We start from the raw sequence: 12,912 nt of genomic DNA on the forward strand, positions 1-12,912 counted from the left end.
AGTTTTATTAAAACACAGTGCCTTGTATATTAGAGGGATCGTTCACTGTATCCAGTCCTGGTTATAGCTGTAACCGGAGACCTTGCTGGGGATCAAATTGGACACAGTAACTGGCCGGACCCCGGGCATACAAGAGAAGGTCCCAGATGCAGTGTACAGCCGGCAGGGGGCCCGAACCTCCTTGTGCCCCACCAGGAGACAATGCAATGTGGAGGATAAAGTTGGCCAGGGTATCATCGTATGGTCATATACTGAGCGCTGTATCATCGTATGGTCATTGTGACGATACAGCTTATAATCTTAAATCAGCCAGACGATTAGATTTGTTAAGCCAAGAGAAATACACATACATTTACAAGTCAACACAAAGATAATAGTGTATCTCTGTGGCTGGTCAAGAAGGACATACGATTATTTGTATAACCCTGATTGTTGTCTTTTATTGGTCTGTGGAACAATCAATGCTTGCTAAATATGTTGATTAACCATTCTGTGGAGCCTGTGGCTTGTTGACTCGCAAAACAGGAAAACAAACTACGTAAATTAATTAAATGCACAAACAATGAGACCTGAGCGCTGTAATGCCCTCCCTAACCTCTTACCTGTGAATGTGTACTTGAAAGGACAACTGTAACTATTTTAAGGGACATGTGCTTCTGTAGCAGTCAGACTTGAAACAGAAATTGGAAAGAGACTTTACAGGGAGAATCAAAGATCAGACTCTCTTGAGACCATCAGCTTGGTATCATGGCTTTACCTAAAGAGACACAGACTTGGATTCTACATGATTCTGGCCTAAGGGTATATGGCCCTGACTGAAAAGATACAGATCTGCTCCACTGACCATCAGAGAGTCCCTGGATACATTTAGGGAGACCAGGTTGGGAAGATGAAGTCACCTGGCCCCATGGATATGTTGGGGTTGCCAGGTGGGACCCTCCGGTCACCAGAGAAGCCAGATTGGGACCAGCCGGTCATCTGGTCCCATGGAAACTCTTGGAGAGGTCAGGGTGGAACCCTCGTGTCACCAGGCCTTGTACCTCGATGGACTGCTAGCTTCGTAAGCTTGCCGCTACCCTCTCTCTGTGGGGGTAAGTCAGAATCAGAGGGCCACTAGTTGAGGTAGTTGGGCCTGGAAGTCCCCAAAGTTGCAGCTGTTCTATCTCAGGCGGGCCAGCGGAAGGGCGGAAGGGTGAGGACTGTGTAATGTTCTACCATCTTGGGTATTTGTTCTATGTGTTTATTGTCCGTTTGGTGGTTCAATAAAGTATTGCCACACTGTTTTACCTTCACCCTGTTTTGTCTGAGTAGTGTTACGCCCACGGAAGACCCCGAGTCTTCACAGTCATATACTGGGCGCTCTATCATCATATGGTCATATACGGAGCGCTGTATCATCGTATGGTCATATACTTGGGCTGTACTTCATACCTGAGGTTTGCATGAGGTAGACGCGGATGCCGTTGGCCGCTGCTCCTAACAGGAACACCCCGCTCAGTAAGGCACACAGTGATGTAAGGCTGGACGTCAGGTCATGAGCAGGATTTGAGTAGATCACATCGATCACTTTACCCAGGAAAAATGGAGCCGACATGGTAATGACGCTGGAGACGGTGAGGAAGCCGAACGCGGCTGCAAGAGAAAGACAGAGAATGGGATTAGCACTAGAGAGCACAGACACCTCTAGTTATCAGGGAATCGTATCGTCATTGGGGACTCTCCATATGGGATCGTCTCGCCATCGGGAGATCGTCTTTACGCTGGGAACTGTTGCCATCGGGAGATCGTCTTTACATTGTACATTGGGAACCGTCGTTAACGGGGGATCATCTTTACATTGGGGACTGTTGCTATTGGGATCATCTTTACATTATGGACTGTTGCTATTGGGATCATCTTTACATTGGGGACTGTTGCTATTGGGATTATCTTTACATTGTACATTGGGGACTGTGGCTATCGGGGGATCGTCTCGTCTATGTAGATTGTACAACGTTCATTGCTGTAAACCTTTTCGACAAATTTACCTATGCAGGCAGGGCTGCCACCAGGAATTTCAGGGCCCCATACTGGCAAAATTTTAGGGCCGACTTGAGACTCTGCCTCCACCCCTCGAACCTTCCACAGTCCCACCGCCCACTCTTGGAAAAACTCTGCTGTCTGCACCACGTCCGACTCCTCACCAATTGCATATTAACAGTTCCCATCAAACACCAGATCACATAGACAGCAGCTTTTGTTTTGGCTGAAAGATTTTTTAAGCCGCTACCACCACGACAAATAGACTTTCGTGGCCGGGCCCTACTCTACTCTAACCTATTAAACATTTCTTATAATCTCCAGTACTCTTTTTAGGTATATTTTTCTTTATTTTTCTTTAAGCGAATGTGTCATATAAATGTTTTAAAATGACCAATAATATCACATACAAGAGACAAATACCGTTACACCATGGCTGGGCCAGATATTACCACTACATAGTGACCGAATAATACCACATACAAAGAATACCGCCACACCATGACTAGACCACATATTACCACCACATAGTGACTGAATATTACCACATACAAGGAATAAATACCGCCACACCATGACCAGATCGCATGTTACCACCACATAGTGATCGAATACTACAACACTGATCTTTAAAGAAGATGTCCAGTACTTTTTACTATGGCCCAAATGTCCACCCAATGTATATACCCTCTTCAGATAAGCATTTTTGTAAATACCTCTCTTTGTCCTTCTGGCCTGTAAGCGACGCTATCACTGGCCGCTCACAGGCATCACGTGATCCCCGGGGATCTGACATCCGCTGATGTCACGTCAAGTTCCGGCTGCAGCCGGGCATGACTAAGTGCTGCGCTCCATGGTGAGTGATGGGCTGTGGGCGAGGTTACACCGTTCGTCACACCCAGCTTTCCCTCTCCTCATTCATTGGGAAAGCGCGAGGTGGATGCTGGGTGTGACGTGCGGTGTATCCCCGCCCACAGCCCAGCATCCACCGCGGGGACCGCATCACTGATGTCGCGCCTCACTTGACGTGACTTCACCGGGCCCCATACAGCAGTAAGGGCAGTAATGCCTTGATGGCGGCCCTGTATGCAAGGATCCTCTACTCCAAGGACAGAAACCCAACATTTTGAACCCCATGGTCAGCAGCTCTCCCCCAGATTACAGGGTGGATGAATGATGACTTTAGAACACAATCAGGGATAATGGAGTCAATTGCTGACCATATTTAGATGGACAGTGATCGATCCTTCATGAAAGTCATCGCCAGTGCTCCAGACCTGATGTCTATGTGCAGGCCGGAAGATAGGTGGTGCCTGCATACTAAGAGGAACGATGATCGGCGGGGGACACCAGGCAAGGAGGGGTCTTCTTGGTATTGCTGATTTCATCACATAACTGGGTGTGAACGCGGCTGAGAAAAAAAATTTTCCTGCAACTCTTTCAAAGCTGAAGATATCAGGGAGGAACAAAGAGCTGCTGCCAGCAGAGCCTTATCTCCAGATCCAGAACTAAATGCACAGTCAAATACTAGACAAAAAGAAAAGAAGCCGCACAGAAAAAGGGGGCACAACTAATATTAAAGAGTGTAAATCCCATACAACTGGACACAGACAGGGGAACAAGACCCTGGATGTCATGGATGACATATAATGGCAAGGGTGAAGAGGGGCACATCCTGTGTTGTGTCTCCCAAAGTGTAAAATTCTAACAAAACACAAAAATATGGAAAATAGAACCAAAATAATAATCAATGAGGTAATAATAATAATAAAAAAATAGGATACATGCAAAAAATGATATAAATATAAGTCATATATGCCACATATACGAGACACTGATAATAGTAATACATGTTGTATATGCACGATATATAAATCATTAGAGCCACATAAATCATTTATATCTTTTTTATATTCTTGAAGAATGAGGCAAAGTCTTCAGCTGAGATGAGTGGGGAGGGAGGGGTAGCTGGGGGACAGAAGAGAGAATTGAAATTACTAAATAGCTGTTTAGGGTTGTGTGACAGGGAGGATATGAGAGATGAGAAGTAGGTTTGTTTTGCTGCAGTGACTGTGGACTTGAAAGTAGCGAGGGACTGTTTCAATGCGATGAAGTGCTCTTTGGAGTAGGACCTTTTTCCATCCCCGTTCAGCAACCCTGGAAGCCCGTATCAGTTCTTTATTCAGGCTGGTGTGCCAGGGTTGGAGAGTGAGTGTAGGTCGAGGTGTTTGAGGGTGTGCAGGTTTGTGGGGTGGGGATTGTGGACCAGGAGAGGAGAGGGAAGAGAATGTGAGTAGGTTGTGGTCAGACAGTGGGAGAGGCGAGTTGGAGAGGTTAGATAGGGAACAGAGGCGGGTGAAGATGAGGTCCAGAGTGTATTATTACGCTGTCTGGTTTATGTTGAGTATATGACATATTTATTTAGCATTTGTCCTATTTTTTGGTGATTATTACCTCATTGCTTATTATTTTGGTTCTATTTTCCATATTTTTGTATTTTGTTAGAATTTTACACTTTGGGACACACAACACAAGGTCTGCCCCTCTTCACCCATGCTACTAAATGTCATCCATGATCGTTCTGTATGAATAGTAGGGTCTTATTCCCACAACCATGAAAGGAAGAGCCATAAAAAGGGACAGTGAGGGCGAAGAAAGGGGAGAATCAGTGAGGAGAGGAACTGTGCAGTGTATATATACAGGGCAGGAGGAGTGGTACTGTGCAGTGTATATATACAGGGCAGGAGGAGTGGTACTGTGCAGTGTATATATACAGGACAGGAGGAGTGGTACTGTGCAGTGTATATATACAGGAGGAGTGGTCCTGTGCAGTGTATATATACAGGAGGAGTGGTACTGTGCAGTGTATATATACAGGAGGAGTGGTACTGTGCAGTATATATATACAGGAGGAGTGGTACTGTGCAGTATATATATACAGGACAGGAGGAGTGGTAATGTGCAGTGTATGTATACAGGACAGGAGGAGTGGTACTGTGCAGTGTATATATACAGGACTGGAGGAGTGATACTGTGCAGTGTATACACACAGGACAGGAGGAGTGGCGCTGAGAGTAGCACCTGCCTCCTGAGCTCAAGCACTTCCAGGAGGAGGGTCGTCGTCTGCCTCTCTTCTCCCCAGGGAGAGGCAGGCCTACTGGGAGGCCGGCATGGCTTCCCAGCCTCCTATCCCCCGGTCTATGCCGGCGGGGGAGAAGGAGCCTCAACAACCGGCCCAGGAGTGAGGAGATCGGGAAGGGTGAGGAAGAATACATCCACCTGCTCCAACCCCGAGACTGTTCACCGCCAGCCCAGAGAGGGAGACCGGGGCACCCCAGGCCCCAGGAACAAGAGCCCAGCAAGATCCTGGGGTGAGATGAGCTCCAGCGAGTGCACAAGTTCCTTCTCCTCCCGAGTGGTCGCCACGTTGCGAGAGTACGAGGACGCCGGCAAAGCACTAACCCAGCTGAAAGAGGAGCTGAGGGAGGCCCGGGTCCTGAACACCCGGGCGTCCAACAAGGAAAGACCTGCGACCTCCCAGAGGTTTAAAGCTCTCAGAGACGAGGTGGTCAGGTCAGTGCTCCTCCGGGAGGGGATTGAGAAAAGCGCAGGTCCCTTCCTGGAGAGGTTTAAGAACCAGCGGCGGTTCTCAGAAATGAAGGGGTTAAACACCTCAGGAGAACCGCCAGCCGGCGTCCTTAGTGAAGAGGAGGAGGAGGATGAAGAGGTGACTGGAGTCTCAGGTGCTGGAGCCAGTGAGGGGCAGAGCTGGAGCTCAAGTGGTCTCCCTGCAGGGCAGAGGACTCCCAGAGCAGAGGCTGGAGTGTCGGGGGAGGAGGAGGAAGGAGGACTGCTGAGGGAGATCCGACTGCTGGAGTCTCCAGTGGACCTGACACGGTTTTCCTTCGGTGAGGACAAACCAGTGGAGGAGACAGGGAAGAGGAGGAAGAAGAAGACCGGAGGAGCCGCACAGGAGGTGGTGAGTTACAAGTATGTACCAATGTCTGATGTTGCGCCTGCCACCTTCTGTTTAAACCCCACCAAACCTAAAGGCACGGGCTCTGCAGTGGGCTCGAGCCAGAGGCAAGGTGGGGAGAGGAGAAGGACGTCCGGCGATGCTGCCATCTGTGCGGGGAACAGTGCAGGGGGCGAGGCTGTGGAGGTACTCACAGCGCCGGACATAGGAAGTTCTGTGGAGTTTCCCACCCTGCCCTCTGCGGCTAAGCCGGTTATCACCGGGGCTGGGGGGGCAGGGAAGGATGTGAAAAACACATCTGCAAAGAACACTGGGCACACTGCTGCGACAGGGGGGCAGTGTGCCCCAGCGCCCAAAAAGGACACTAAGACCCCAAAGTCTGTGGGTGCAGGGCGGGCAGAGGTGCCGAGAAAACAGTCTGGCCAGAACAAGGACCAAAATGCTGCAGTAGGGGGGCGGGGCGCTCCAGGAGATGACCTACAGAAAGCCAGCAGCAACCAAAGGGAAACGGGTGTGGTGCTGCAGGGAAAGGAGTCTCTGGGAGTGCTCCCCTCCCCCGGCCCAGCAGGTGTGAGTGCAGAGACACCAGACACAAGGGAGGAAGGAATGGAGGTGACTGTGGAAGGTGCAGAGAACAGCAGAGGTAATGGGGTGACAAGTAAAGGGAATGGAAATAGTGGTGCAGTGAATGATGGGAGTAATGGTGGAGCAGATGATGAGAGTAGTAGGAATGGTGGAATTAGTGGTGCAGTGAATGATGATGTAGCAAATGGTGGGGGTAGTGGTGGAATGAATGCTGGGAGTTGTGGGAATGATGGGAGTTGTGGTGTAGCAAATGTTGGGGGTAGTGGTGTAATGAATGATGGGAGTAATGGTCCTGCGAATGGTGTGAGTAGTAGTGGAGTGAACGATGGGAGTAATGGTCCTGCGAATGGTGTGAATAGTACTGGAGTGAATGGTGGGAGCAGCACTGGTGTTGGTGGGGGGGGGGAGTAGGCGCTGGTCCCGCTGCCCCCCTAGCATTGGCGGGGGCTTCAGCCCAAAGCTATTCAGGAGCTGTCAGTGCTGGGGGTAGTAGTGCGCCCTCGTCTGGTGGCCCTGGGGATGGTGACTTGCAACAGCAGCTCCTGGACGCCCTGAGGAGAGGGGAGAGCTCCATCACTGTAGAGGGGAGGGAGGTTGATCTGTCTTTCTGGATAGAGAGACATGGTCTTTCAGCCTTCCGAGATAGAGGGGCAGAGACTGTCTGGTCTCTGCCGACAACGGGGCAGAGGAGTAACCGTAGGAACGTGGTCCGTCTCCAGTGGGTAAGCAAGGATGCCTGTCCTGATAGGTCGAAGGTGGTTGAGCTCCTGCTGGGGATGGGCTTTGCGGCATATGACATCTTTGCCTTGATCCATCCCTACGGGACCTCCTACTTCGATGTCAGCTTCGTGAGACCGGAGGGTCTTGAGCTTTTCTGGTCTCGCCATGAGCTGGCTCGGAGTCGCCCCGAATGGTATGGTCTCTTTCCCCTGGCAATAACCCGCCAAGATTCAGTCAGGAAAGTGACCGTTTTGACTAGTAACGAGTCGCTTTCCTGTATGGACATTACCACCTGGGTGAGTCGATACGGAGAGGTCACCAATATTCCCGAAAAGAATCTGGATGACCATGGTATCTGGTCAGGGGCCTGGACCTTCATGGTGAGATTGAAGGTTTCGGGAAACACTGTTACCCATATCCCCTCCTCAACCTTTTTGGGGAGGGATAGGATCTTGATTTTCTACCGGGGGCAGCCGAAGGTCTGTCACAGGTGCGGTAGTCCCACACACTTCAGTGCGCAGTGTACCACCCAGAAATGCGCACTGTGTGGGGACCTTGGTCATCGTGCTGCTGCCTGTCGCAGGATTAGGTGTAACTTGTGTGGTGACCTCGGTCACCCGTTCAGTCGCTGTCCGCGTTCCTTCGCCAATGCGGTCCTGAAAGCGGCGAGTGCGGGACAGGCGAAAGCTGGAACTAATCTTGCCGGTGAAGGGACCAGTAGGGGCGGGGGAGGCAGGGAACCGGTGAGGAGCAAGCTGCCGCCATCCACCATCAGGCGGCAGGAGAAGCGCCGTGGGGACAGGGGGCAGGGAGTAATGTCCCTAAACTCTGACCCAGGTACTTCACTTGCAGCTGAGGATCCTAAAGACAGTGAATTGAGCGAGGAAGTCAAGAGACTTGAAAGGGAAGAGCGAGAGGACGCCACGTCTTCCCAGGAACCCTCTTCTGGTGACAGTCTAGATGAGGGAGAGGGGGAGTGGTCACAGAAAAAGAAAAAGGGTAACAGAAAAACGGCCAGAGGTAGAAGGGGGACCAGGTCTCGAGCTGCCTCTTTGGAGTGCGACCCCTCTGACTCTCTGGCCGTGATCCAAGCGCCATTGGAGGGTTCAGCCGCCCCCCCCTCTGGTGGATCTCTCCAACCGGTTCGGGGCTCTCCAGAACCTCCCTCTGGAGGGGGGAAGTGGGGACCCGGGGCCGGAGGTTGCGGACAAGGTGGTTGGGGCTCAGGAGATGGCTGGGTCTTCCTCTCGGGGGGCAAATACAAAGCCCTCTGGGGGGACGACTAACCCAGGACCACCAGACGAGGGCAAGAATGTATGTAAGGAGAGAATGGACGAGTCTGTTTGTCTTAAGCGCACTAAAAACCCGTCATTATCGGAGGAAGAGGTTGGAACTGTCAGTGGTGGGAAGAAAAAGGCTATCTAATTCAATCAATCATGATGGCGGCACCCACCCCGTTGACGCTGGCAACTATTAATGTTTGCAGCATAAAGATGCGGCAAGGTACACGGCCTTTCATTTTCTCGGCCAACTTGACGCCGACATTTTGTTTTTGCAGGAAACCAGGTTGACCGATATATCAACCTTGCATAGAGCAAGGCGGGAGTGGAGGCATGGGCCCTCCTACTGGTCTCTTGCGGCCGAGCCGTATAGCGGGGTGGCGGTCCTTTTTAAGACCGCAGCGGTTGAATGCAGACGAGTGATCGAATTAGAAATGGGGAGATGCTTGATCCTAGATGTCTCCATGGGGGGACAAGAGCTTCGGCTCATTAACATCTATGGTTCCCAGTCCAAGTGGGACCGCAAATGTCTCTTCCTGAAGATCAAACCTTTTTTATTTTCGAGTCGGCAGGTGGTCTTCGGAGGGGATTTCAACAATGTCACGAGATCCTGTGATAGAGGAGGTTCCGGAGACCGGCTGACTTATGACTGCGTCGCGTTAAACAGGATAGTGAGTGAGGCTCACCTGGTGGATGTCCACATCCGGCACAACCCGGGCGACACGGGATTCACCTTTTTTAGAGGTAGTCAGTGCAGGTCTAGGCTAGACAGGTTTTATTTGAAGGAGGAGGCCGTCTCTTCACCGTTGTCGGTTGTGGAGGTGGAATTCTCCGATCACTGTTTGATTATGTTTTCTCTGAACGTTACAGAGACTCCTCGGATGGGAAGAGGCTATTGGAAGCTGAATTCGTCACTCCTTGAGGAAGAAGCTGTGAGACGGTCTTTTGAGGAATTCTTTCAGAGCCAGGTACCATTGCTGGGCCTAAGTAACACTAAGTCAGAGTGGTGGGAGATGTTCAAACATCAGGTGGCGAGATTCTTCCGGCAGCTCTCGAACCTCAGAAGCCTGAACAGGGATCGCCTGTATCAGAGCCTGAGGAGGAAACTCGAGCATCTTGTCTCGACTGGAGGTAGCCGAGAGGAGATCTCCAGAGTGAAGTCCTTGCTGAAGAGGTGTCAGTACGATAGGCACGCATCTTTGGTTTTCGAGAGGGACTACGGGAAGTACTGCTCGCCCGACCCTTACAGAAACTGTAAGATGTCAGTGAATAGTAAGATAGTGACGGGGCTGGTGGACAGTACGGGGTCCCTGAGAAGGTCCAGATCAGGGATCTTGGAGGTCGTCAGTTCCTACTACTCGCACCTCTTGGGAAGGAGGGAGCTTGATCGTGACGGGATGTCGGCTTTCCTGGCTGAATCCGTTCCTGAGCCAGGGGCTGACCTCTCGCTGGGCGATTTGGCAGAAGCGATCAAAGAAGAGGAAGTGAGACTGGCGATCGATGGGCTTAGGCCCAAAAAGTCGCCAGGTCCGGATGGCTTAACATCTGAGTTCTTTAGGACCTTTAGGGACTCTTTGGACCCCCTCTTGACTCAGGTGTTTAACGAGTGTCTCACCTCGGGCACTCTGCCGAGATCATTAAGGAGGTCAGCTTTGATCATTTTGTCAAAGGGTAAGGATCCGTCACGCATTGAGAACTGGCGTCCCATAGCACTTCTCAATGTGGACAGGAAGATTTTGGCTAAGATACTTTTCAACAGGCTGGTGAAGTTTGCACCCCGGCTCCTTTCGGAGGTTCAGCACTGTTGCGTTCCTGGCCATAGCACTTTTAGTGCTGTTCTAGGTGTCCGAGAGGCCGTGGAGCAAGGCAGGGCGGGCCTCTGGAAGGGGTTCTTGCTGACCCTGGATCAGGCAAAAGCCTTTGATCGGGTTAACCACGAGTACCTCTGGTCCACTCTTTTGAGGTATGGTCTGCCTGGAGGGTTTGTGGACTGGCTTAAGACCTTGTATGCAGGGGCTGAGACTTTCCCTCTGGTGAATGGGTGGATTGGACGACCTTTCGGGGTAGGATCCGGTGTCCGTCAGGGCTGTCCTCTTAGCCCTTTGCTTTACGCGTTTGCGATCGATCCCTTCCTCAGAAGGATCGATTGTGGACCGCTGGCGGGGGTGCGGATGGGCGAGGCGGCGCCGGAGGCTATCCTGAGGGTGGTGGCCTACGCGGACGATGTCACCGTCTTTGTTTCTTCGCAAGAGGAGGCAGTGGTGGTGATGTCAGAAGTGGAACGCTACTCGGAGGCATCCGGGTCCAAGGTCAACCAGGATAAGTGTGAGTCTCTGGCTGGGAGGCGGAGAGTCCGGGTTTGATCTTCCGGACACCCTCCCCGAACCCCAAGAACATGCCGAAGTCCTGGGCATCGAATTCGGCCAGGGTGATTACCCCACGAAAAACTGGGAAGGCAGAATCAAAGGTGTCACCCAAAGAGTGGACCAATGGAGGGGTTGGTCTTTGACCCTGAGGGAAAGGGTTGACCTGTGCAAAGCTTTCCTGCTCCCCTTGCTAATCTACCTGGGCAGCGTCTGTGTCTTGCCAGAGCCTCTCTGGACACGGGTCTACAGTCTGTTCTTCCAGATGTTATGGGGGAACAGACTGAACCTAGTCAAGCGGGAGGTCACTTACCGCACGAGGAGACTAGGGGGTTTGAATATGGTGAACCCCGTGGTGTTCCTAGTGAACACCTTCTTGAAAGTGAACGTGGCAAACCTCTGGAAAGAGAGGGCTCCTCCGTGGGTATTCTCCTGGAAGGGATGGTTTCAGCCTTTCTTCCAGGAATGGGAGACAGGGGGAAGATTGAAGGATCTTCGCACACCACACGGGCATCTCCCGGCTTCTGTTACCCCGGTTCTGAAAATGATCCGCCGGTGGGGTCTGGGAATGTGGGAGGTGAGGTCCCTCCCGAGGAAACTCCTCGATATGAGGGTCTTGCTTTCTCATTTTCAGAGTCCATTGGCCCTCAAAGACTGCCCAAGTCGGGATCTGGAGGTTGGGTTGAGTTTGTTAAATTCTAGCAGGATCCCCGAGAAGTACTGGGACTTGACTTGGCGCTGCTTCCATGGTAAGCTGTATGTGAGGGACAATTTGAAGTTCAGGAGCTCCGAGGACAGGAATTGCCCCCGTGAGGCTTGTGCTAACGTGCTGGAAAGCATGGAGCACTTCCTGCTTCATTGTCCCTTTAATACAGAGGTGTACAACAGGGTGGGGGCTTCCATTGGTTGGCCGCGGCTGGTTACTCTGTCCTACGCCGGGTGGGCCTATGGAGCGTTCGGAGACCTTGGGAGAAGGGACCGAGACACTTTATTCATAGTCAGCGCAGTGGTGAGGTATTTCACGTGGAACGCACGAGTTTTAGTTTCGACGCAGAGTAAAATCCTCCATGTAGATGAAGTCTGTAGGAACATCCTAGGTGACCTGGTGAAGGTACGTTCTCTGGAGTATGAAAGACTGGGTGCCCGGAGGGCGGCCCGTCTCTGGAGGGGCTTTTCCTTCAGGGTGCCTTAGTCCGGTAGTACTCCTATATCCTGATGGTGGGCTGATGTCTTTAAACCCTAGATTTTTGTTTTGTATTTCTGTCTCCTGGATAGAAGGTTTGCCGGCATCGAACTTGAGCCTTGGATGGTGAGTGTGTAGGTTGTGTTCTGTTTATATTGTATATAATGTATAATAGGGGTTTTTAGTTAGGTTGGGTGGGGGATTTGGGGGGGGGGTTCTTCATCAGTGGTGATAAGAGGACTGATCTGGCCTGGTCCAGGCCCCGCCTGGGGAAAAACTTTGGGGCCTGATCCTAGCTCGGAGTAATCCTGAACTTTGTGGCCAGAGCTGGATCAGGGGTGGCGGGATAGTTAGTGTAGGTCTGTTTTTATATATATATTAAAAAATTACAAAAAAAAAATTTACAAAAAAAAAAAAAGGTTTAAAATTGTTCATGTCACTATTGTATATATTGTTATTTTTGGTTTTCTGTGGTGTGAATGAGGTGCGGTAAGGGGGTGACTAAGGTCAGGCAGTGGGACCAGTAGGTTAGTGTTAGTTCCCGGTTGTATATACGTTATATTAGGTTTAGTGTTTTATTGTATATAATCTTGTATATAGGACGGTGTTTTATGTGTATATAGGACGGTGTGAGCGTTGTGTGGGATTGTATATAGTAGTATGAATGAAGCTGGGCCGGGGGTTTTATAGGTTTTATAATAGTTATTTCTTGTATATGTATATATTCCTGGGGGGATTTATTTTCTGTGATTTGTCGTCTTGTTTTGTTCTTATGTTCGGTGTCCT

The 12,912-nt window shown here is 50.9% G+C and overlaps 1 protein-coding gene across 1 annotated transcript in view; it reads right to left on the reverse strand.

Moving 5' to 3' along the window:
- The window catches only part of LOC141162660 (ATP-binding cassette sub-family B member 10, mitochondrial-like), a 34,928-nt gene that overhangs the window by 14,968 nt on the left and 7,048 nt on the right, over positions 1-12,912 (reverse strand). The window contains exon 2 of the mRNA XM_073648996.1: positions 1,432-1,632. Coding sequence (XP_073505097.1) covers positions 1,432-1,632 — 201 coding nt within the window. The remainder of the gene's footprint in view (positions 1-1,431; positions 1,633-12,912) is intronic.

The sequence above is a fragment of the Phyllobates terribilis genome, unplaced genomic scaffold (assembly GCF_046119375.1).
Source record: "Phyllobates terribilis strain yellow unplaced genomic scaffold, ASM4611937v1 Scaffold_9__5_contigs__length_417890890, whole genome shotgun sequence".
Classification (NCBI taxonomy): domain Eukaryota; kingdom Metazoa; phylum Chordata; class Amphibia; order Anura; family Dendrobatidae; genus Phyllobates; species Phyllobates terribilis.